The sequence below is a fragment of the Marmota flaviventris genome, chromosome 11 (assembly GCF_047511675.1).
Source record: "Marmota flaviventris isolate mMarFla1 chromosome 11, mMarFla1.hap1, whole genome shotgun sequence".
Lineage (NCBI taxonomy): Eukaryota > Metazoa > Chordata > Mammalia > Rodentia > Sciuridae > Marmota > Marmota flaviventris.
This window is the reverse complement of record NC_092508.1, coordinates 96,884,756-96,910,928: the sequence shown is the minus strand read 5'-3', so window position 1 is coordinate 96,910,928 and position 26,173 is coordinate 96,884,756. Positions and strand designations below refer to the sequence as shown.

Here is a 26,173-nt window from a genome sequence, read left to right as displayed (position 1 = left end):
TCTATCTCTGTGCCCTTCTATACACTGGGATGCCTGAGGGTGGGCATCAGGGAGGGGACCATTTGAGCCAATCACTAACAAAGCAGTGAAATGACTAGTGTAGCTTTAATTTGCATTTCTTCCTGTGTCCAGTGTCCCCTCCTGCCCTCCAGTGGCCCACCATGCAACATCCTCACTCTATACCACATTCATCCCTAACTCCTCACTCAAGCACCCAATCCCACACCCATCAGAATGTCTCTGTCCTGTGCCCTGTCCCCCAGGACTTCTCCAGGAGTTGTGCTGTTCTGGGAAAGTGGCTTGTGCCAATGAGTCATATGACTCATACCATCAGCCCTTCACATTATTCCAGGGACCAAAAGGAGCCTTGACCCAGAGGAAAGGTGGCAGGTTCTGGATGGGGATGTATTTTTGTAGTGGGAACTCTCCATGTCACACGCCATGGACTGTTCTGTGAGAAATCAATATGATTAGAGGGGATGGGGGGAAAGCGTTCACATTAATCACCTTTATTTGGCTTAAGGGATATTAGTCCATTTTGGGTTCTTGTAGCAGAATACCTGAGACTGGGTAATTTATGAAGAATTATGTTAATTGATCTCTCTCTTAATTATGTTAATTAAATTCTGGAGGGGCTGGGGATGTGGCTCAAGCGGTAGCGCGCTCCCCTGGCATGGGTGCGGCCCGGGATCGATCCTCAGCACCACATACAAACAAAGATGTTGTCTCTGCCGAAAACTAAAATGTAAATAAAATATTAAAAAAAAAAAAAGTTCTGGAGTCTGGGATAAGAGCAGTACCAACATCTGCTTGGGTCTGACAAGGGCCACCTGCTACATATGTACTGGTGGCCTCAGATGGCAAGACAGAGCAACTGAGCCAGAGAGAGCTTGTTTTTATAACAAAGCCACTCCCTAGGTAACCCAGTAATCTATTAATCCACAAACTGATTAATCCATTTATGAGGCAGCAGCCTCAGGATCCACTTGCCCCCAAGTTCCCACCTCTAACTACCATTAACGTATGAATTGGGGGATTAAGTTCCCAGCACCTGAACTTTCAGAGGCCACATTCAAACCACAGCAGGCACATGGGAGCTTTGAGTTTTGCCGGCTCAGTGTTCCCTCCGTGGTGCATCCAGACTCCCCTTGCTTTTTAGGTCTGGGTATCTGAAGCCTGGCCTCAGAGCCCTCCCCATAGCAGGCCCTTTCCCAGAAGTCCCTTTACCAAACCCCGGGAGACCAGCATGCTCAGTCCTATCCAATCTTTTTCCTTAACTGTCTGCACTCCAGTACTCCCAGGACCCTGGCTGTGGCCCCAGTCTGGCCTGACCCTGGTCACAGGCATTGCCTTCCCTCAGGCCCTGGTCATGGGGTGTTCAGTCACAAGAGGGAACAAGACACAGTGAGAGCAGGTGGGAGTCTGGGTTCAGGCCCTGCTGCTCCACAGGTGCAATGCAGCTGTACCTACGTTCCCAGGTGCAGTACCAGGCACTCCGAGACTGTCTGATCAAGCACACCATTCTTATCCGTGGGGAATATGTCACCAGGCCCCTGAACATCACCCAGGCTGCAGACCGGAGGGATGCCTTTGTCAAGGTACAGAGATGTGGGAATAGGGCTTGCCCCTGGCCCTATTGGTGAAAAACAAGAAAGAACAGAGGCTGATGAACAGGTCCCAATTCTGCCAGTCACCCGCCTAGGAGTGAACCATGAGCTTCCCAGCCTGGGCTTGATTTCTTGGGGCAATAGTAGTTCTGTGACATCCAATCTTCATGCAGCCTTTTTGAGTGAACTTGGAGAAGGGTTAGCCTCCCTCTGTGCCTTGAAGCTCAGAGGCTTCACCCCATGTCTCCTCAGGGCATCTATGGACACCTCTTCCTGTGGATTGTCAAGAAGATCAACGCTGCAATCTTCCCGCCACCTGCCCAGGACCCCAAAAATGTGCGGAGGGCTATTGGCCTCCTGGACATATTTGGCTTTGAAAATTTCCAGAACAATAGGTATGAAGATCTCAGTCCACCTGTTATCAGAAAAACGGAAGAAAAGCAGCTTCTCTCTAAGAAAGCCAGAGGTTGCCGTCCCCAACTCCCATCCCACCTAACCTGCTTGCCACTGGGCTCCAAGCAGGGCCTCTCTCTCCCCCTCACAATGCCAGGGTGAGCCTGTGAGCAGGCCTGAGTCTTTCTGCATGAGATGGCCCTGCATACCCACCAGAATCCCCAATCTGTCCAGAGAAGGTCACATAGCTAAATGCCTTCCCAGGGAGCCAGGCTGAGACCCCAGCATTCGTCATCCTTCTTGGGCCATCTGCTTGCTTCATGAACCAGAATGCTTTGTCACATGAGGTCATGGTGACAAGTTGAAATCAATAGCATTGATTCAACTAGAGGTGTGTGTGGACCATCCCTGACTTTTGAGTTGGGGATTGGGGGAGTGAGGCAGGACACCTCTGACCTGGTATCCCCGCACATCTAGAAGCTAAAAATCTATGACCAGGGAAGGTAAGAACATTGTTACTCAACATGACTACAGTGAAGGATGGGGTGAGGTACACAAGGTGGCCGAGGGAGCCAGGCAGAAGAGCCAAACCTGGGCAGGTGATATTCTAGGGCATCATGATGGGCAGGTAATATCGCAGAGCATCATCACAGGTGGGAGTTAGTCAGATGCAGGAAACAAGGGCTGTGGGACAAATAGGCAGGAAGTATTCTGGATGCAGTCCAGATTCCCTGAGCCTGGTTCATTTAAAGGGCTTGGCAGGAAAGAGCCCAGGTCACTGGTTCCAAGAAGCAGGGGCTGGCCTAACCTTGACATGCTCCTGCCCAAGACTGTGTCTGTAAATGGAGCCTAACTTGGGAGGGATTTGGATGCCCCACCTTGAGAACCAGACATGAGCCATTCCAAGTGCAAACACTCTGGGACCTCAGCCTCCCAGCTAAGCGAGGGGACAGGGCAGAGGTTCCACCACTGCAGTCAGGTGAGAGGTGACAGGGCTGGTAAAACTATGCCTAGTGCCATGGAACCCTTAAGGCACAGTAAATTCAAGTGTAAATTGGGTTCTGGCCTCTGGGGAGCGGGACACAGGTAAACAGATCAAGCACACCGGGGACACCTTGGAGGTGGATGACTTGGTCCTGGGGATCTAGCCATATATGTGGCGATCCTGCCTTGAAGGATGGTCACTGGTGGCCACTAGCTTGATTTGTGACACGGCTGCAGTCTTAAAGCCTGGAAGGGAGATGCTGTAAGGACCTGGGTCCCCTTCTCTACTCCATCATGCTTTCTATGTGTGCTGAGCATGGGGGACATGGTGGGCCTGTTCCTGCTTACCTGGTGGTTAACAGATGTTGAACAAGCAGCCTCAGGCATGACGAGGTCTTATTTAAATAGGTGACCCATCCTGAGTTAAGAGACACCTAAGAGACCCAGAGACAGAGAGGAGGGGGCGCCAAATGTGTGGCGACTCAGTGATAGGAAAGAACCAGGAACATCCAGGGAGCTGTGAAAAGTCCAGGTGGCCAGAGAGTGACCCCAGCAAAGCTGGAACAGTGGTCAAAACTTTCTACTGTGGTCACTGTCTGGATCCTGAAAACATGGGAAGCCGGGAGGATTTGAAGCCAAGGAAGAGGATGATTAGATTTGAGGCCACCACGGGGCTCCAGAGGAGTACTGGAGGTGGCCTGAACTAAGACAGCATCAGTGGGGACAAAAAGAAATAAACATTTCAAGATGCTGTGTTGCAGCTAGCATGGACCAGGCTTTGGCAATTGGTAGGAATTGGGGAGAGGGCCAGAGTCAAGTGTAACTTCTTGATTTCTGACTTGAGTCAGGGGTGGTAAATGGAGGAGTCATTTCCCAAGGCAGGGAACCAGCAGGTAGAGCATGTTGGAGGATTGGTGGGGTGGAGAATTGCAGGGGACAAGAATATATCTGGTTGATCCAGAGCATCCTAATAGATAGCGCTGGATTCTGGAAGCTCATCTCAATACCAAGGCCACTTGCCTACTATGAATCTGGAGCTTCTTGTGAGTACTTGGCCCCATAAGGAGAGTCTCAGTGAGAAGTTAGGCAGACCTTCAAAGGACTCTGTAGGTGACCCTAGGACTCGATGCTATGCTGGGCCTTCTTGTTTCTCTTTGACTGCCACGGGATGGAGGAGGTGATGGTAATGGAGGCACACAGAAGCAAGAGGTGTGGCAGGGAAGAGTGTGCATCTGTGTGCATGTGAATGTACATCATAAGTATGTAGCTGTGTGCAGATGGCTGGTGATCCCAGGGCTCCCTCCACGTATAACAGGGACCCACTGACCCTGCCCCGCCCTGGGTGGTGGCATTGCCTCTACAGTTTTGAGCAACTCTGCATCAATTTCGCCAATGAGCACCTGCAGCAGTTCTTTGTGCAGCACGTTTTCACCATGGAGCAGGAGGAGTACCGCTCAGAGAACATCTCCTGGGACTACATCCACTATACCGACAACCGGCCCACCCTGGACCTGCTGGCCCTCAAGCCCATGAGCGTCATCTCCCTCCTAGATGAAGAGAGCCGCCTCCCACAGGTGTGTTTCTGGGCCTTGGGGGCGGAGCCCTGGCTCGTGGGTCTCTTCTTTGAGGTTGGGAAGCTCCATTTGTGAGGCCCACCTGTTCCCAGGGTGGCTGAGACCTCTGCCAGGAATAAGTGGACAAGCCTCAGACTAACCAGACCCTCCCTTCCTTGAAGGCCAAGCTCAGGCCCACCTGAAGAAAGCTTTTCCTGGCTGCTGGGGCACCTGGACAATTGCCCAGGGGATAGAGCAGGAGGGCTGGTGGTAGGGGGTGGCAGATGCAGCCTCTGCTCCTGGCTGGGCCCTCACTCACTATGACAAGTCACCAACCCCTGGGGATTAATGTCCCATCTGTCATTCTGAACCCAGCCTACTTTGTCCCACGAGGGAGCCCCTGAGCCCTGCCGGTGGGCCAAGCTGACCACCGCATGGCTGGACTCTGGGACCCCAGCTCAGAGAGCATCCGGGTTCTTCCAGGGTACAGATATCACCATGCTGCAAAAACTGAACAGTGTCCACGCCAACAACAAAGCCTTCCTGAAACCCAAGAATATCCACGATGCCCGGTTTGGCATTGCTCACTTTGCTGGCGAGGTTTACTACCAGGCCGAAGGTGGGTGACCTCCCCTCATGCACTCTCAGATCTGGAGCAGAGAGATCATAGAAAGGAGACTGAGAGAACGGGTGCTTTTGCCAATCCAGTAATGGAATGGCAGGGTTCAAAGCATGGGTTTGCCTAGAGAAAGGAAGAGGAATGGAACCAGGCATTTGGTGACGTTTTGTGTTTTGGTAGTGGCTCTGCTGAGACATAATTCACATACCCTAATTATTCACCCATTGAAAGTGGACATCTCAGTATGTTTTAAGTAGATTCCCAGAGTTGTGCAATGATTGCCACAACTTTAGAGCATTTGTATCACTTCCAAAGGCAACTCCCCACTAGCTGTCGCTCCTGACACCGCCACCCCCACCCCAGGCAACAACTGATTTCTGTCCATCTAGGTTCACCTACTCTGGACATTTCCTGTAAACAGAATCATATACGGTGTGGCCTTTTGTGGCCGATTTCTTTCACTTGTCAACATGTTTTCAAGGTTTATCTATGTTGTCACTTGTATCCGTATTTCATTTTCTTTTTATTCCAGCATAACACTCTGTTGTATGAACATACTCTATTTTGTTTGTCTCTTCATCCGTTAATGAATATTTGAATCATTTCTACTTTTTGGGTCTTCTGCATAATGCAGCTGTGACTATCCGTGTCCAAGTTTTTGTGTGGAATGTATGTTTTCATTTCTCCTGGATATATACTCAGCAGTGGAACTGAGGGGACATATGGTAACTCTCTGTTAATTTTTTTTTTTAAATTTTGCTTTTAGTTGTTGAAGGACCTTTATTTTATTCATTTATTTATATGCAGTGCTGAGAATTGAACCCAGTGTCTCACACATGCAGGGCAATACTCTACCACTGAGCCACAACCCCAGCCCTCTGTTAGATTTTTTGAGGACCTGTCAAACTCTCTTCCAAAGTGATTATGCTACTTTACACCAGCAACAGATGAGGATTCCAACTTTTTTGCATCCTCGCCAACACATGTTGTTATCTGTCTTTTTTATTTTAGCTATCCCAGGGGGGTTGAAGTGGATCTCAGTGTGATTTTTTTTTAATTTACCATCTTGACCATTTTAAAAAAAAATATCTTTATTTTTATTTTTATGTAGTGCTGAGAATCGAACCCAGTGCCTCACGCATGCCAGGCAAGCGCGTTACCACTTGAGCCACATCCCCAGCCCCTCAGTGTGATTTTGACTTGAATTTCCCTGATAGGTAATGATGTTGTGCATCTTTTCATGCCTTTGTTGGCTATTTGTATATCTTCTTGGGAGAAATGTTTATCCAAATTCATTGCTCATGTTTCAATTGGATTCTTTGTCTTTTTGCTACTGAATTGCAACAGGATTTGTTTGTTTTTGTACTTGGGATTGAACTCAGAGGCACTTTACCACACTGCGCTATATCCCCAGCCGTTTTTACTTTTTATTTTGAGAAGAGTCTCACTAAGTTCCTTACAGCTTCATTAAATTACTGAGGTTGGCTTCAAACTTATAATCTTCTTACCTCAGCCTCCTGAGTTGCTTGGATTATAGGTATAAGCCATCACACCTGGCAAGAGTTCTTTTTTTAAAAAAAAAAATATTTATTTTTTAGTTGGACACAATACCTTTAGTTTTATGTGGTGTTGAGGATCGAACCCAGGGCTTCACATGTGCTAGGCGAGTGCTCTACCACTGAGCCACAATCCCAACCCCATGGAAGAGTTCTTTATGTATTACAGATACATGTACCTTATCAGATATATGATTTGTAAATATTATTTGTTCTTCACATAAGTCTTTTCATTTTCTTGATGGGGTCCTTTAGAGTGCAAAATTTCTCATTTTTAAAAGTCCAAATTGTCTATTTTCTTTTCGTTGCTGTGTCTTGTCTAAGAGTTCACTGTCAGATCCAAGATCATGAATATTTACCCTTACATATTTTTGTAAGTGGTTTTCAGTTTTAGTTTTAGGGTCTATGATCTATTTTGAGTTACCTTGTCACACATTGAGGTAGGGTGAGCCATGGTTTTGAGTGGAGAAGAAAAGACTCGAGGTGGTCAACTGATCAGTGTGTTTAGAAAAATGAGAAAGGCCACTGAGCAGCTGGGGTCAGGAAAGCAGAAGAACTGGAGTGTCACTCTGCTGCATGCGTGGAGAAATGAGGAGATGCTCTGCAGATACAATTCCAGTATTTGTCTATTTTTCCATTGGAAAGACACAGTGACAGGAAGATCAGGTATTTTACATAGAAGATCGAGGTGCAGGGAGCTCAGGGGAGTGTTTCTGATGGAGAAATAAGAAGGTGGGGTGGCCCCTTCCTGTTTCCCTCCGGAACCTGGCTTTGGGCTCCAGAAAGGTCCCAGAACACCTCCTTTCAAGGTGGCCTGAAGCTGCCTTTGAGCCTTTCAGTGAATGCTCCTTCCTGTCACTCCCAGCTCTGCAAGGACCCTTGTGCCACCCTGCCCCAGCACCTGGTATAGCCCCCTGCCGAGTGCTGTTCCCACACAGGCACCTGCAGGCAGAGGAGGGGAAATGGGCTCCTTTCCTGTCTCCCACTCTGGGTTCAGTCTCCCCAGAAGCAGTTCATCTTCAGCACTCCCTTGGAGTGTCCCTACTTCAGGGCACAGCCACTCTTACCTGTGGCTGGAGGGCACAGGCAGGGTCTTCTCACCCTGGGCTCCATGCTTGTCTTGGTTGGCTAGGGCTTCAGAAACAAATACCACAGGCAGGTAGCTCAAACAACGGGAGTTAATTTTCAGACAGATCTGGAAACTAGAAGTCTAATATCAAGGTGTGAGCAGGGTTGACTTCTCCTGAGGTCTCTCTCCTTGGCTTGTTGATGGCTGTTTTCTTCCTGCGTCTTCACACTGTCTTCTCTCTCTCTGCATGTCTTAATCTCCTCTTCTTATAATGACACTAGTCATATTGGATATTGGGCCCACCATCATGATCTTATTTTTTACTTTAATCTCCTCTTTAAGGCCCTATTTCCAAATCCAGGAGATCCATACACATTCTAACATCCTGGGGCTTAAGACCTCAACTTTTGAATTTGGGATGACACAATTCAGTCCATAACACTCTGCCCCTCTCCCATTTCGGGAGGCTCAATCTTCAGGTTGGACCCCAAAGGCAGACTTGTATTGGCTTAAGTGACAGGGTGGGGGTGGGTTAGAGGGGGGATGGGAGCCTGGATTGTTGAGAGTTTGGAGCATACAAGTGACTTGGAACTGGGTAGAGATGTTGGGGACCATGCAGGATTTCAATGGGGTCATTGGGGATGGGGGTGATGTCCCTCTGAGCATGTTCATCTTCCCTGTGGGGTGCAGGAGATGGCTGAACTGGTCTGGTGAATGGGTCCTGTTGTCCCCACAGGCTTCCTGGAGAAGAACCGAGATATGCTGAGTGCAGATATCCTTACCCTGGTTTACTCCTCCAAAAACAAGTTCCTGAGAGAGATATTCGATCTGGAGTCTGCAGAAATCAAGCTGGGCCACGGCACCATCCGTCAGGCAAAGACTAGGAATCAGTTCTTCAAGGTGGGTTTCCAGCACCTCCCAGGCCTCCTGGGTCTCTTTCCTCCAAGGGCCACAGGGCCAGAATGATGTGCCCAGAGAAAACCATTTAAATCAACAGTGGGTGCCCAACTAGAAGCCTACGTACAGTGGGTGCTTGGGAGGCCTGTGCTGGACAGATGAATGAATGACTGAGTGAGTGCACTGGCCCTTGGCAGCAGCCCTCCTGGTGCAGAGGGTCAGCCATGCTCTGGGCTGCAGTTCCCCATGCCCAATTCATGCCCTGTGTTTACACCCCAGGGTACAGACTCCACCAAGCGGCCCTCCACCTTGGCATCTCAGTTCAAACAGTCCCTGGATCAGCTGATGAAAATACTGACCAACTGCCAGCCCTACTTCATCCGCTGCATCAAACCCAACGAGTACAAGAAGCCGCTGGTAAGCAGGAATTTGGAGCACCCAAACATAGTGCTGTTTATCTGCTGTGTGTGCTTCACCAGGCTTTGGCTTCTCTGAGCGTTGGTTTTCTCATCCATGAAGTCAGACTCTTGCCTACAGAGGTACAGTGAGGGTTGGACATGATGTTGGGGCACTCAGTAAGTGGCAGCAGCCAGTCCTAGGATTTTAGCCAGTCCTGGTGGCCGAGACCTGCAGCATCTTTATTGAGGATTTGTATGGTGACAGGGTGGAAACCTGGGAGTCCCTGGTCCATCCATTCAGAGACTATAAATATAAGGACTCCCTAAACTTGGAGATGCCATTTGAAAGGATGTAAAATAACAATAAGTCATCTTATGAGGATATAAAAACAAATATTTAAAAGAAGTATCTTTTGAAAAGAATGAAGTTATATGAAATTGAGGTTGTCCCATGAAATCTCGGGTATGTCTTCCTAACAGTTACAACATGCAGATGTTAGCAAACTGCTCTTTTTTTCCTTAACTGCTTCAGAGAAGCTTGTGCTCCCAGGGGGTCCCCTGCCAAGCCCACACTGCCCACCTTTGGAGCTGCAGGACAAGTGGGTGAACCTAAGTCTGAGGTCAGATTTTGTGGGCTCTGGGTCTGAACCCTGGTTCAGCCAGTTAGGAGTAATACCCTGTGCAGCAGGTGCCTCATTTTTATTTAGATAGAAGCCAATTACCCCTACTACATAGAGCTGCTCTAAAGATTAACCAAGGAACGCTAGGCCCACAGGAAATATCCAATCAATAGCTGGTAACTAGTCACCCAAGCCTGACTGCTATGGGGCTTAAACCCACAAAGAGGTGGCTCTGTGGTCCTGCATGCTTTCAGGTGAGGTGATAAGCCTGATGATAGACTTGCCCACTTAGAAGGTGTTTCCCTAGTGCCCCAGACTGGGGGGGGGGGGCTCTCTGGAGGCCACGCTATGGCAGTCTTAGGGCTACCCGACACCTGGGGGAAAATATCATGCCCAAATTCCTCTCTGCCTGCCCCACCAGCCTCCTAACAGAGGACGACAAAGCTCCCTAAGGCCAATGCTCCCTCTGGTTCTCCTTTGACCCTCTCAGGGAGGGAAGTTTATAAATTGACTAGAAGGATCTCTGTCCCCAACTACCAGATTTGTTTCTTCACTCCACCATTCCACTGTGGGAAGCCAAGATGCATGCAGTGCTCACAGGGGCACTTGAAAACATTTTCAATGGGGCACATGCAAATACCTTTTCTAGTCACAGTACTTTGTGTATCTTGAGAATGACAGAAGTGTGATGTTCTTACAGGAGCAGCAGTTTCTATGTTACTGATTTCATCTCCTTGGAAACATGTGATGCACTTTTCAGCCCCTTCCCCGACTTTCTTCAAAATGTCACTGTAGTTCAAACGTTTATTGAGTTCTTCCCAACTTGGGGGACAGCCAAATGGGTGTCTGGGCCAGCTGATCTTTCTGACTGTAGGCCTGCGTGCCAGGTGGTGGAGCGGTGGGGAAGCGTAGGGCCCTTTGCTCCCTCTGCGCTCTGCATCTTGACCCTGCAGCTCTTCGACCGGGAGCTGTGTATCCAGCAGCTGCGCTACTCCGGCATGATGGAGACCGTGCACATCCGCAAGTCTGGCTTCCCCATCCGCTATACGTTTGAGGAATTTTCGAAGAGATTCCGAGTGCTGCTGCCCAGCGCTGAGCGCAAGCCAGTGAGTGCACAGCCAGTAGATCAGTGCAACCCTGCGCCTCCGCCGTCCAGTCCTGCGCTGCGTCCAGCATTCCTCCAGCTTCCAAGTTCCAACAGGGGTGGTGTCCTCTTACTGCTCTCCTGGTGCCCAGGATGCCCTCTGGACCCCAGCCTTGACATGACCCCTGTCTGCCCTTCCCTCATCATCCTTTAATTTCTGTGAAAGCAAGGGAAGTGGCTCACACTGGCTGACCCTGGTGGCTGCAGAAGAGATATTTGCAGTTTTATTACGATTACACTCTGCTGTTGGCAGAATGTTAGGGAGCTGAGGTGTGGCTAGGAGCTCTTGGGGGCAGGAAGTCCCTCTTATTCTTTCTGGAATCCCCAACCATCCTAAAGGTTGAGGTGCTCTGAGGCCAAGTGTACAACAGTAGTAAAGCAGGTAGCCTCTGAGTCCTGAACCCTGAAGGCTTCCCTTGCTCACCCCTTGATCTGAGATGCCTGTTGCCTGGGCCCAGCAGCACAGACCCTGGACAGGAAGCCCTTGAGAGGAGGAAGGAGGCAGGATCCCTTGGAAACCCTGCAGGAAGCCCCCTCAAGCTCCCCATGGTCTCTGTTCCAAATGGCACTGAGCCACCCCCTGTTTTTCCTGTGCAGCTTCAAGACAAGTTTCGCCAGATGACCTTGTGCATCACCGAGGTGTGTCTGGGGACAGATAAAGAATGGAGAGTGGGAAGGACCAAAATTTTCCTGAAGGTGAGACCCTAAGGAACTAGTACATCACTAACTAGCCTCCTAAGACTTGGGGGGGGGGGGGTGAGCACAGTGAGGAGGAAGAGGAAGAGATCAGAGCCAGGCTGAAGCCTGCCAGATCACCTGAGCCCCCACCCCATTCTCACCACCGCTGCCTGCCCACCCCCCCCTCATTTATTCTCAGAGCAACCTCCTGGCCCCAGACCTCCAGTCAGTTTGTCTATCCATCTGTCTATGCATTGATAAAGCCCATGCTGAGTCTGGGACCCAGACAGAGAGCTATGGAGGCAAAACTAGCAAAAGAAACACCCCAGGGCACTGCCCAGGAGGGTAGAATGGATAGTGAGGGCCATACATGGGCATGATGGTGAGGTCAGTGTGGGCAGAAGGTTGAGGAGGGGAGAAGAGCACCCACCCCTCCTTTCCTTCCTTCCTTCCTTTCCTGGCTATCCCTTGAAGCCACAGCTAGGGTCGAGTCCATCTTTGTATCCCAAAGCCTGCCATGGCACACAGAGAAGCTCAGTTAGGGAGGCAGGAAGGGCCATCAAGTCCTCAGCCTCTCCTCCCCACTTACCATAGGGTTGCACTGCTCTGTGTCCTACAGGAGCAGTCCCTGCCTCCCCAGGGCTGAGATGGCTGGCTTATGCCTCTCATCCCAGGGTGCAGGGATCCAGGAGGAAGTAGGCTGCAGAAAGTCATGCCCAAGGCTCATCATCTCATGCTCATGGGTTGTGGGGGAACATTTTCATGTTGAAACAAGCAGGCTCTTTTGTGCTGTTGAATGCAAACACCATGCAAATTTGGAGAAATAAAATCCTTCAGGGGAATTTTGTTCCTCCTCCCCTGAAGTCTCCAAAGCAGAAATCAGAGTTGCCAGATTGAATTAGCAAGAAGAAACAGTTAAAATAGGAAGTTCTTGGAAAAGGGATAATTTCAGCTCCTTCCCTGAACTACCTCAAGAGCAAGTTAAGGGCCCCTTCTCCAGTTTGCCTTCCTGGGAGAAATCTGAGAGTCACTGACTTACAGAGACCAAGCCCTGGCCCAGGCAGGGACTGTGGGAGAGAGGATGGGGCAGCTACATGAAGGCATTGCTCCTGTCCCCAGGATCACCAGGACACCCTGCTGGAGATACAGAGGAGCCAGGCGCTGGATGAAGCAGCGATCAGAATCCAGAGAGTCATGCGAGGCTACAAATACAGGTGCTTGCCCCACCCAAGCCCCCACCCAGCCCACATGCCTGCTCACCATGTCTTTCAGGCATGCCTGAAAGGGAAACTGAGATACAAGGTCCCCTGACCAGCGACACTGCAGCCTATGGGGACCAGAGAATTCTAAAAGGTTATTGGAATATTTGGAAGAAACAAAAACCACTCTGTAAATTAGAGATGGGACCAGACCATCTGCTCTCAACTACATTTTGATGTTCTGCTTTGATCATCTTAAAGAGCATATGGGCTTGGCTTATGAGGTGGTTTAGTTTTAGAGGGGGTAAAATCCTCTCACTGTTCTTCTCTTCCTGATCAGTACTGCCATGCATCATATAATAACATTTTGCATTTATGTCAGTGGTCCATAAGTTTGTATCACTTGGTGACTTCACAGCCATCTTGGTCTCAGTAAATACAGTTGACCCCCGACCAACATGGTTTGAATTACGTGTGTCCACTGACATGCAGATTTGGTGTTTTGGAGATTTATGATGATCTGAAAGAACTCAAATATGAACCACATAGTTCATAGACAGATCATAGATAATATCAAAAAATTAAGAAAAATATGAGTACATAAAATATGTAGATAATAGTCTTTTATCACTTACTAATATCTAAAATACAAAAATCTGTTATAAAACATTAAAAATCATCAAAACATTCCAGGCACAGTGTTGCATGCCTATAATCCCAGTGGTTTGGAAGGCTGAGGCAGGAGGATCACAAGTTCAAGGCTAGCCTTAGCAACTTAACAAGGCCCTAAGAAACAACTTAGCAAGACCCTGTCTCAAAATTTTAAAAAAATTTAAAAGAGCTAGGGATGTTGCTCTGTGGTTAAGCACCCCTGGGTTCAATCCCTGGTACCACACACACACAAATATCAAAACATACAAAAATAAACTCAGTTGATACATATTGCCATTCACCATCAAGAGACATGTTGGGGCTGTGTTGCAGCTCAGTGGTAGAGCACTTGCCTAGCATGCGTGAGGCCCCGGGTTCAATTCTCAACACCACATAAAAACAAATCAATAAAATAAAGGTATCATGTTCATCTACAACTTAAAAAAAAGAGAGAATTGTAAACATAAGATTACAGGATTAAATTATAACTGCATAAAATTAACTGTATACTCATCATATGTTTAAAAATTATAGCTATCTCTTGTGCTATTGTGGGGAGTCGCAAGTTATACTTGGATTTTCAATTGTGCAGGGGGTCAGCCTTCCTAACCCCAAGTTGTTCAAGGATCAACTATCTAGTCTATGATGGTTGCACAATGACAAAATCACTTAATAGCACATTTCTCAGAACACACCTGTCATTCAGCAACACATGACTCCACTTGAACTTCACTCTAGGGTTAGCACATCAGCAAGGCCCCTGCTTCACCCCACCTCCATCACTCTAAGGGATTTGTAAGCCCCACTGCAAGGTCATGAGCTGGAAACCCAGGCATGAGAAAATGGGGGAAGGGATTTTGTATAAATCTAAATTTCCATTTCTCTGGAATAAATGCCCAAGAATTAATGGCTGGGTCAAATGTTAGTAACATGTTTTGTTTTTAATGAAACCACCAAACTGTTTTTGAAGAATCGGGCTGTACCAGTTTACTTTCTCACTAGAAACTTATGGGTTTTTCAGTTGCTTTGATGTTATAATTTTATATTCATTCAGTTCATTTAAAAATTTTCTCTTGAGATCATAGATTATTTCAAAATATGTTGTTTAGTTTCCAAGTGTTTGGAGATGTTCTTGTTATCTTACTGTTATTGATTTCCAGCTTGATTCCATTGTAGTCAGAGATACAACTGTATATAAGTTAAATTCTATTTAATTTGTTGAGATTTCCAACACGGCCTAGGATGTGATATATCTTGGTAGCTGTTCTGAGGGTGTTTATAAAAACACAGATTCCACTCTTGTTGGGCAGAATTGTTGGGTGAAGTGTTCTAAAAGTGTAGATCAAATCTTGTTGGTCTGTAGAGATGTTGAACTCTAGATTCTTATTGATTTTTGTTTACCTGTCAATTGTTAAGAGGATGGTGTTGAAATCTCCAACTGTAAGCATGGATTTACCTTTTAAATTTCATTTCTATCAGCTTTGATTTCATTTTGTAGTTCTGTTATTAGATGCATATGGACTTGAGATTGCTATGTCTTCTTGGTAGATTTACTTTTTTTATCACCATGTAACATCCTTCTGTGTCTCTGGTTTTGTTTGCTTTGTTTCGGTTTTTGCTCTGAAGTCAACTTTACCTGATAGTAATATGGCCATTCCTATCTTATTTTGATTACTATTTCCATGATATTTATTTTTCATCTTTTTTGCTTTTTGCCTAACTATTCAGTATATTTTAAGGGAGTCTCTTATAAACAGTATGTAATTGGGTCATGACTTTATATCTATTCTGCCAATCTCTGTCTTGCAATTAAAGTATTTAGTCTTTTCACATTTAATGTAATTATGCATGTGATAGCTTGTGTCTCCCATTTTATATTTTTGTTTTCTATTTGTTCTATTTGTTTTTATTTTCTGTTTTCTTTTTCTTGCCTTTCTATGACTTACTTAAGCATTTTTTATAATTCCATTTTTTTTGTATATATAGCCTTCTTTTATATACTGGGGATTGGACTCAGTGGCACTCTACCACTTAGCTAGAGCCCATTCTTTTTATTTTTTATTTTGAGACAGGGTCTTATTAAGTTGTTCTAGCTGGCCTCAAACTTGTGATCCTCTTGCCTCAGCCCTCTTAAGTGATTTCTTTAGGATATGTATGTCCTTGATTGGTACCATCATTTTAATACTTCAAGTTAAGTATATAACCTGTTTCTCTCTTGATGTCCATTTGCCCTCTCCCATTTATAATACAATTTCCTCAAATCTGTCCTCTAGAACTATATCAGACAAGGTTATGAATTTTGCTTCAATTATCAAAATATACTTTTAGAAAACTGCAAAGGAAACCTTATTATGTTTGCTCATATTATTGCTTATTATTTCTTTCATCCTTCCTGACATTCAAGGATTTCTTTTTTTATCATTTCTTTTCTGTGTAGAGAACTTTCCCAGCCATTATTTTAAGGTACATCTACAGATAATTCTCTTGGTTTAAAATTTTTATTCTTCATCTGAGAATATCTTGATTCTTTCTTTATTCCTGGAGGATCTTTCACAGGATATAAAATTCTAGGTTGGCAGCTATTTTCTTTCAGCACTTGGGAGATGTGTCATTTCCTCCTGACCTCCACGGTCTTTGTTGAGAAATCTGCTGTCCTTTGAACTGTGTTTTTCCCTTTTAAGTGATGTGTTGTCTCTTTCCATATTTTCAAGTCCTTCCCCGCCCCTTTGGTTTTCAGAAGTTTGACTTAGATACAGCTTGATGTAGGTTTATTTGAGTTTTCTTATCTTCTTAAATCTATAAGTTTATATCTCCTGCCAAATTCATGAGCTTTCCAGTTGTTTTTTTATCATTTCTTCAGTTGCTTTTTAGCACCACCTTCTTCTCCTTTCTTTTCATGACCCTGATGACACAATATTAGATCTTTTGTTATAGTTCCACATATTCCTGGAGCCCTGTTCATAATCTTTTCATCTATTTTCTTTCTGTAATTTCTACTTTTTTTTTTTTTTTGTACCAGGGATTGAACTCAGGGGCACTCAACCACTGAGCCACATCCCCAGCACTATTTTGTATTTTATTTAGAGACAGGGTCTCACTGAGTTGCTTAGTGCCTCGCCATTGCTGAGGCTGGCTTTGAACTCACGATGCTCCTGCCTCAGCCTCCCAAGCTGCTGGGATTACTAGTGTGCACCACCATGCCTAGCTAATTTCTACTGTTCTGTATTTTCACTCACTAATCCATCCTCTGCTATCTCCATTCTGTCACACAGCAGGGTTTTTTTAATCATTGTATTTTTCAGTTCTAAAACTTCCACCTGGAAATTTAGAAATGGAAATTTATTTTATATCTTTTATTTCTTTACTGAGACTCTTTGTTTTCCAATTTGTTCCTGGTATGTTCACAACTGCCCATGGAAGCATTTTTTAAATGATGGCTAACATCAAGTGTCTTATATAAAATGGAAAAATATTTGCATATCACATATGTACATCTTCCTATATAATTTAAATCATGTCTAAATGACTTATAATACCTATCATAGGGTAAATTCCGTGTAAATAGTTGTTATCCTGTATTGCTTAAGGAACAATGACGAGAAGAAAATGTATGTACAAGTTCAGGACAGACACAATTTGTTCCCAATTTTTTTAAATCTGTGAGTGGCTGAATCTGTAGATGCAGAGCTTGTGTAGACAGAGGGCCAACTATGTGTGTCCATGTGTGTGTATATGCATGCACAGGCACATATGAGTGAAATGCACATATTCTAGACAAATCAGCAAAGCTTTTGACTTAGTTAGACTGGGTAGGACCCAGGCAGATAAATATTGAAGTTCTTCAGATGGTTTTTAGTATGATTGAAATCTACAGTTCTAAACTTAAGGAAGTCTCTAAGAAAAGGTATTAGAATGGATAAGAAAATTCATTAAGTGTGAAATAAAAGATCTATATGATTCAAGCTTACCTGAGGACATCTCTGTCTCCCTTAGAGACCAACTTTCAGATTCTCCTTTTTGTGTCTCACCCTGGGCTAGTGGCCGGAGTAGGTGGTGGTGGTGTGTGTGTGGGGGGGGGGGGGGGGTCCTGGCAAGGAATAATATGTTGAGATGGGCTTTATGATTTCATATGTCTTGGCTGGGGGAGGGACAAGGAAGGATTTCTTGATTACTTTAAAAGTTGGACTGTCTTCATTCAGAAACTTGGGTTGTTGACATAACTGTCATTTTCCTAACCTGGCTGAGCATTTTTTGGTCTATAAAGGCGTTTGAGAAAGTACTGCATGGATTCCTGTTCCCTAACATCTTATTGTCCATCTTCCCTTCCAAATCTGTCCTCACTCTACAAAGGCTTTAAAGATGCCTGGGATTGTCACACACCTCTGGCTTGCATTTCCCCTTTTAGGAAGGAGTTCCTGCAGCAGAGGCGGGCAGCTGTGACCCTCCAGGCAGAGTGGCGAGGCTACTGCAGCAGGAAGAATTTCAAGCTGGTGAGAAAGCTCAGGAGGTTGGGCGGCCAGGAGCAGTAGATCACTAACTGTCCAATAAAAGGCAAAATTTAGAAGTTTGTTTCCCTGCATGAGAGATCTCAAACAGGAAGTGTCCCATCCCTAACAGACATGGAGTATAGATTTAGAACAACCAGACATCAGCACCCCCAGGCTCTCCTTGTAGCATAATCACAAGCCCCATGTTTGTGGGCTTCACAATATTTTCCTATAGAATGTCGGGCATCCCCTGAGCTGGTCTGAGGCATTCTGTTCTGAATTGAGATAGCAACTATCTTTTTCCCAGCTTTCAAGCAACAAAATAAGGAAATGGATTGATTATTCCGTTTCAAGTACTCCTTATTTTTCTCCTAACCACAGGCACTTGCTAATGAGTATCTGCTCAATCTATGAAGTAGAGTGGCTATGCCCATGCCCTGTTGAACCTCTCTGGATCACTTGTTTTTGTCATGGCCATAACTGTGGTTGTGACATAAAATGATCCCATCAGCAAAACTGGCCTCAGGCCTGCCTGCATTCGATGTTCACAAAGAGTATGATGGTAGCTGATATGCATGGAAAGGCCACTTGGGACCTGTTGCTTTACATTCAACTTTTCATTTAATATTGGACCAACTCTATAAATCAAGGGCCTGAGACATGGAGGAGTTAAGTATATTCCCCAAGAGCATGCAGTTAGCAAGCTGGTTTTTCGAATGTGAATCTGTGTGATTTCCAAGCCCTTGAGCTGATTCATCTTTAGAAGCTCATCCCAGGGGCTCAGGGACTGCTGTGGCCGAGGGAATTTTTGCAGCATAAAAGTAGGTGTTTATTCATATCTTACTTTCTTTCTATTTTAAAGACTCCCTGGGGGATTAGCTTGGTGAAGCCAGTCACAGGCCTATACAAGTGTGTTAGCCTACATCCAATAAGGTGGCTGGACTTGGCTGGCAGGTATGAATGAAAATCAAGACTCTGGATTCTAATTGCCCTTGTGAAATCCATGCCAACTCCATCTATGGCCCCCAAGAGGCCACTTAATTATTTATGCTATTTAGCAAATGCTTGTTTAGCACTTACTTGCATGGCAGGCTCTCTTCTAAATACTTAACAAATAAAACACTCACTTCGTAGGCTCATTCTCATTGGTGTGTATAAGTTTCACACCAGCCCTATAACAAAAAGCAGGTGACTACAAAGCAAACTTGCAAGGTCTGGGCAATGCTGCTGTCTGTTTCCTCCTTGGGGCCTTCTGGTTATGAACCCTCCTCTCTCTTGCCTCCACAGATCCTGGTGGGCTTTGAGCGCCTGCAGGCCATTGCCCGAAGCCACCAGCTGATGAGGCAGTTCCAGGCCACGCGGCAGAGGATGGTGCAGCTGCAGGCCCGCTGCAGGGGCTACCTGGTGCGCCAGCAAATTCAGGCCAAGAGGAGAGCTATAGTGACCATTCAGGCACATGCCAGGGGCATGGCTGCCCGGCGGAGCTTCCAGAGGCGGAAAGCCAAGGTAGGTGGTCACCCAGCATCTTGGGCAGGTGGCACTGGCTACGGTCCACGTGTTTGAGGGCAAATGGGAAAAATGGATGGCAACATAGAGCTCTCACCAGAAGCTCCTTTGGAAAGTCTTCACTCTCAAGTCAAGATGTTTAAATCTGTTCTAATTATTCGAGAACTCAGCAAGAATACAAGAAGCAAATTAGGAGGCATCTTCTGGGTTGCAATTTAGAAAGGACAAGAGACATCCCTTTCTTCTCCTTGTCCAAAGTTAGGGCAGCAGGGTTCTTCATATCTTCTGGGAAGACTCAATCAGGGGTTCACAATAACAGGGGATAGGCATCAGATCAACCAGATGATGACCTTATTCCTAGAACCTGGAAGTGAAGCTCCTTGGTCTCTTCCCTTTAGCCTTGGGGACCTTTCTTTACAGGTGATAATTTCCCTAAAAGACATGGGAAACCTGAGCCAGATGAGCTGTGGAAGGGTCACTGTTCAAAGATCCCTGGTAATAGGATTGTGCATGACAGTTCAGGGGACAGAGAAACACCAAGGGGAGCTGTTGAGTTTCTAGAAGGCTTGAAGAAAAAGGACCAGCAGAGCAGCTCCAAGATGCATGCTCCTGCCTTTTGAAATCCCACCCTTGCGTAATCCTCTTTCTTCCATAGGGTATCTAAGACTCAGCCTCATTCCTTCTTGCTTGGTTCTTTTTGTGATAAAGCAGAGTGGATTGGATGACATTTCCTTTTGCCCTCCGATGGAAATTGGGTCTGCTGTACAAACTACCATTACAATAAACAGGGCACGTGAAAGAAGAGACCCTCAGACAAGTCAGGAGCATGCTCCTGAGCTTGAGTGTCCCTGGCCTGGGTGTAAAAACACTCTGACCCTGGGGACCTCCCTGGTAGACTCTTGATGCCCTTTGAATGAGGGGACCCCCCCATGGGCCTGAGTAGTGGTTTTGCTGCTGAGATTTGGACTCCCTGGAGTTTCAGGTGGTACCTTGGAGGTCAAGCCAGCAACTGTAAATCCCTAGACCTCTGATTATCATTGGGAAGTGAAAAGCTCTGGTTGGTTGATCTCCACTTACCCTAACTATGAAAATTTGTTATTTGGGGGCAAAATATATTGATTTGGATGAATAACTGCATGACAAATTTTACTTGGCTTCTAAAAGTTACTTGGCCTATGAGGGCAGGCAGAATTGAGTCCCCTGAGCCCAACTGGGCCTGCAAGTCACCTTCTCCCCAATGCTTGTGTATGCAGGGACCTCTGGTCATCCCGGTCAAAGAGCAGAAGAATGAAAATCAAAATGTTCTCCCTTCCAAGAAGCGCAAGTCCATCTATGATACTGTCACTGACACAGAAATGGTGGAGAAGGTGTTTGGCTTCCTTCCATCCATGATTGGGGGCCAGGAAGGCCAGGCCCCAACTGGTTTTGAGGTAAGACAACCCCAGAGGGAAATGGGAGAACCTGCCCAGCCCCTGATCTCAATCAACCCCTTGGCTTCTTTGAAGAAGCTGCCAGGGTGGGTGGCCAAGGAAGTTCTGCAGCCCTGGGTGATTGTGCAGAAAAGGGGAACCAGCATGCATTTCTGTGGTCAACCCTTTGGAGCTAGGCAGCTTTCTCCCCTACAAGACATCCTGGAGCCTCTTCTGTGTAAATGAATGCTAGGGAGCTTTCAATCAGGCAGCACCTCCCACCTATATGTGGAGCCTAGAGGCTGTTGCTTTGCAGAATATAACTGGGAAGCTGAAATGCAGAGAGGACTAACCCTGAAACAGGAGGATGTGAGGTCTGAGGCTGGTGGTGGTGGGGATATGGAAGAGGGTAGGAAGGGCAGTGTCCCAGGGCTGTCCTATAGACCCTCACTATACCCTGCTCTGGGTCCCAAGACCCAGTGACCTAGGTACTTTCCCTCCGTTGGTATTCAAAATCTCAGCCCTCCTCCTGTACCTTCACTCTGTGTAGTCAGGGGTGGGGTGGGAGCTGGGATCACCTCCTCAGGGGAAGCCCTGTCCCTGTCCTATTGGGCCTGAGGGAGGTATGGAGGAGGGCTGGAAGTAGGAGTATAGAGGTCCTGTGTCTGCAGAGCAGGATGCTCAAGGTCATGCATATGATGGCCTACTATATCAGTGAAGATCTCAGACACTAGGGGGCTGGGTAAGTGGGCAAGAAAATGTCAACCAAGTCACAGAGCCTGGTGGGGCCAGGCCAGCATGGAAAACGGCCTAGGAGCATGGATTCCTCTGGATGGACAGAGGCATTCTTCAATCCAAGAATGCCCACTATCATCACCACTGTTAAACATTGTATTGGAGGAACTAAACAATGCAATAGGACAAGAAAAATAAATAACAGATACAGATCAGGAAGGAATAACACTCTCATCTGCAGAATAATGTGCTTGTCTTAGAAAAATCTCAAAGAAGCTAGAGACAAATTACACAAATTAGAGTTCAGTAAGGTTACTAAACTTTACTAAAGGTTATATTGATCTTATATAATCTTAGGTAACCTTACTGGATATAACTTTACTGGCAGATAGCAAGATGGACCTCTCTAAAGCTCCCTATCCCCTAGCACTGCTCATCCCACTGGGTAACTAGTCAACAGCTTGGTTGTTATCTAAAATGATCCATCTTTCCTCACTGGCCCCAGGATCTGGAAGTGAAGACCCAGAATAAACTACCCGAGATTGACCTGGATACAGTCCCCATGTTGAAAGAGCCAGAGGAGGATGTGGATGGCCTGGCTGAGTACACCTTTCCCAAGTTTGCTGTGACGTACTTCCAGAAATCAGCCACCCACACACATATCCAGGGGCCCCTACGATACCCACTACTCTACCACGAGGATGACACAGACTACTCGGTAACCATGGTTCCCTGGTTTCTGGTGGCTCATACCACTCCCAGACCCCAGAGTTTGAGTTGTGGTTCTGAGGGAATAAGGAAGGGGCCTGGGATACTGTGGGCCCCAGTACTGAGACTGAGTTCCAACCCAACCCTCTGTTTTGCTCCCCCAGGCTGCCCTGGCCGTGTGGAACATCATACTGAGGTTCATGGGTGACCTTCCAGAGCCAGTGCTGTATGCCAAGAACAGTCTGAGTGGCAGCCCAGTAATGCAGCAGATCCACAACACACTGGACAAGGAGAACGGACCCAGGGGACCACAGCATGGATCTGCACAGGTGCATGGTGTGAGGATGGTAGGCAGGTATCCACCAGGTCTCAGGCCTCAGAAAGCTGGACCTGGAGCCCCCTCAGCAACATCAATCATGAGCCCAGTCCCCAAGCACCCAGATGTTTTCAGTTTTGAATTGCACTCAAGAACTTGTGAACTGAGGATCACTCCCTATTTGAATCACACAATCTTTAGTGGAGAAGGCCCCATGGACTCTGAATATCAGTTTGACTTGAGCCTAACTCAAATGCGCACAACAATAATAATAACAAGAAATGTTATTAATAACCTGCTGTGTGCCAGTGGCTTCTCTTAATTTAATTTTCAGTTGGGCTAACCCTACAAGGTAGGGATCCTTATGTTTATTTCAAGCTAAAGAAATAGAAGTAAAATAACTTTCCACAAAAATCACAGTGAACACATGTGTGGGAGCTTACTTTGAAACCATTCTGCTGAATTTAGAGACCAACCTCTTGACCCATGTTCTATCCTTCCCTGTTAATTCTCATCTATTTTTGGTCAGACATCCTTTCTAAGGCCCAGTTTCACAAGGTAACTTAGTGGAACTAACCAAGAACAGTCCAAAGGAATTAAACAGCAATAACAGCACTCGGGAGTTCACCAGCCATAGGAATCCAAGAGTCCCCCATATGCCAGATGACTGATACCTGGGAGGTCCCACATACAGACTAACTGCATAGAAATCTAAGGGATTCTGCAGCCCCAATTGCACAGCCAAACCATCCCAGGCTCAAGCCCTAACTCCCTGACCTCTGGAGACATAAGTTCTACAGAGCATATTAGATATTTATTGCTGTGTAACAAATCACCCCAAAACATAGCAGCTTAAAACAGTACGTATTTATTATTTCACACTATTTCTGAGGGTCAGGAGAAGCTTACCTGGTCATTTCTGACTCAGAGTCTCTCATGAGGTTGCCATCAAGCTGTCAAGATGGGCTGGAGTCATCTGAAAGCTTGACTGGGGTTGAAGAGTCCATTCCCAAGATGTTGCACTCACATGACTCTTGGCAGGATGCTTCAGTTCTGTGCCATGTGGGCCTCTCCACAGACCTACCTGAGCATCCTTACAATATGGCTTCCCCCAAGATGAGTAATTCAAGAAGGAAAGCAAGATGCAATGTCTGATCTTTGAAGTCCTATACCTTGTGGGGTGGGGAGGAACACGGGGCAGGAATGCTGAGGGGTAGTAATAATTGGAATTCACCTGGGAAGCTGATGAACCCTCAAGAAAAGGACTCTTTAGAGGCAGTCGAGCCTTGTTGCTCTTCTGAAGGGTGGACACAGAGGGACACAGATCTGATTTCCCAGAGGTTGGAGCTCAGGTTTTCCTTTCCGCATGTGTTCATTTAATGCCTGCATTGTGGGCCACTCACAGAGTGGGGCCAAACAAGCTCTGCCTGCCCTCACAGAGCTTTTAACCCATGTATTTCACATTCATTTCCTGTGCCAAACCCCAGCTTTACCCCAGCTGGAGATGGTGCCCAGTCCTGGAGCTGGGCTGATCCCGACCCAAGCTGACTCCTACTATTAGCTTTCATGATGCCATCATGACAAGCTGCAGACCCTGCCTAAGGAGACCAAAAAAAACTTAAAGGCTGGGGGCAAATCCTTCCCCATCAATTTTATGAATTGGCCAGGAAATGGCTGAGGGGGACACTTGTCCACTGTAAATGGCTGCAGGATTAGCAGCACCAAGGGACTGCTCAAGTGTGCACTCCTCTGGTAACTTTTTCCACAGAAACTGAGCCAAAAGGACAGAGGAACCAAAGGCATCTCCTCCATGAAGTTGAAGCGGTCCTCCAGGATCACGGGCCAGGTAAGCCCAGGGCCAGGGGACTCAGTCCTCTCCCAGCTCTGCCACCAGCCTGCCGCAGGGTTCCCAAGCTATAGCTTCCATCCTCGCATGTTGGTTTCCTCCTTGGTAAATGGGGAGAATCACAGCTATCCTAATGGCCATCTTTGGGCTTCAAGGTGGCCAGCCAGTTGAACATCGGAGAGGAGCCATTTGACCTTGATGGCCCCATCTCAGAACGACCCATGTCCAACCTGGAGAAGGTGCACTTCATTGTGGGCTACGCCATTCTGCGACCTAGCCTCAGGTCAGTCCCCACTCCCACCTCACCCCTGTTCAGAGCATCAGGTCCCCTCACTGGTCCTCAAACCATGGTCACAGCCTCATCCTCTGCCCCCAAATAACTGCTTCTCTCCTTGCTCCCTGGCCTAGGGCCTGCAGGCTGGCTCTCAAAGCAGCAGATGTTACAGCCACTGAGGGTTCTCTACTTGTTCATTAAGAAAACCAAGGAACAAACCTCGTTTTAGGAAAACAGATTAATCATGAGCTGTGGATTCATTTTAGAACAGACTTTAATGCAGGATGCTGTGTGTGGTGTGTGTGTGTGTGTGTGTGTGTGTATTTATGCAAATTTACTTCATATGCAATTTGCTTTATAGGAATTAGGTTTTCATATAAATATGTATACTGATTTAAGGAATTGTATTTTAGAGGTTTGCTTACCTTAAGTTATTATTTTTAACCAAATTTGAGGAAATTTAACCATAATTTCTTCAAAAATTGTCTTTCTCTTTTCCTCCCTCTCTTCTCCTCTCCTTTCCCCTACCCACATCAAATTCTAATTAAACTTATATAAGGCTTTTTGCTACTGTCCCTCAAGTTCCTGAGGATCTTTTTGTATTTTCCTTCTTTCTTCTTTTCTCTCTGTTCTTTAGATTGGGCAATTTCTGTTGATTATCTCTAAATTCACTGATCTCTGTCTTCTCCAATCCACCATTAAACCATTCAAGAGGCTTTTTACTTCGAGTGTTCTATTTTAAGTTATATTATATTATTATAGTTTTCTTGATTTTTTCAAAACATTTTTAGTTGTAGTTGAACACAATACCTTTATTTTATTTATTTATTTTTATGTGGTGCTGAGGATCGAACCCAGTGCCTTGCATGTGCTAGGCAAGTACTCTACCGCTGAGCCACAACCCCAGCCCTTATTATTTTTTACATTCCTATTTCTTTACCAAGGTTTCCTATCTGTTCATTCATGATGAGTGTAGTTTCTTTCACATCATTGAGAATAGTTACCAGAGTTTTTAAGCCTTTTCTGAAAATGTAACATGGAGGTCATATTTGAGTCTGTGTCCATTGCCATTCTTTTTCTCTTGATGATGGTCATGTTTTCCTGTTTCCCCTTCAGTTTAGTACTGGATGATACATTTAGAGACTGAATTCTGTTATATTCTTTCAAAGAGTGTTGATTTTTTTTTTGTTTTGTTTGAGCAGCAGTTAATTTGGCTGGATTGAAATTGTGAGCAGCAGATGAAATCCTTGTTAAGTTATTTTAGGGGCTGGGGTTGTGGCTCAGTGGTAGAGCCCTCGCCTAGCATGCAGGAGGCACTGGGTTCGATCCTCGGCACCATATAAATGTAAAATAAAGATATTGTGTCCACCTAAAACTTAAGAATAAATATTTAAAAAAAGTTATCTTAGCCTCAGCTAGCCTGCTAGGACATACTCCACCATTCATGAGAAGGTGTCAGCCAGCAGTTTAGAAAAACTTTATATACAAAATTGAGATTCTCCTTCTGTGGGTTTCTTCATTCCA

At 46.1% G+C, this 26,173-nt stretch overlaps 1 protein-coding gene across 2 annotated transcripts in view; it reads left to right on the top strand.

The window, feature by feature from the left end:
• Myo7b (myosin VIIB) overlaps positions 1-26,173 on the top strand; it is a 66,880-nt gene that overhangs the window by 22,252 nt on the left and 18,455 nt on the right. Inside the window, exons 10-25 of one of the 2 annotated variants that reach the window (XM_071619405.1) lie at positions 1,479-1,598; positions 1,860-2,002; positions 4,348-4,558; positions 5,021-5,156; positions 8,518-8,681; positions 8,958-9,095; positions 10,650-10,802; positions 11,438-11,536; positions 12,638-12,732; positions 17,774-17,858; positions 19,143-19,361; positions 20,615-20,791; positions 22,011-22,223; positions 22,378-22,542; positions 24,298-24,375; positions 24,531-24,658. In XM_071619405.1, the coding sequence (XP_071475506.1) occupies positions 1,479-1,598; positions 1,860-2,002; positions 4,348-4,558; positions 5,021-5,156; positions 8,518-8,681; positions 8,958-9,095; positions 10,650-10,802; positions 11,438-11,536; positions 12,638-12,732; positions 17,774-17,858; positions 19,143-19,361; positions 20,615-20,791; positions 22,011-22,223; positions 22,378-22,542; positions 24,298-24,375; positions 24,531-24,658 (2,324 nt within the window). The remainder of the gene's footprint in view (positions 1-1,478; positions 1,599-1,859; positions 2,003-4,347; positions 4,559-5,020; positions 5,157-8,517; positions 8,682-8,957; positions 9,096-10,649; positions 10,803-11,437; positions 11,537-12,637; positions 12,733-17,773; positions 17,859-19,142; positions 19,362-20,614; positions 20,792-22,010; positions 22,224-22,377; positions 22,543-24,297; positions 24,376-24,530; positions 24,659-26,173) is intronic. The other variant, XM_027936856.2, reaches the window with a different exon arrangement.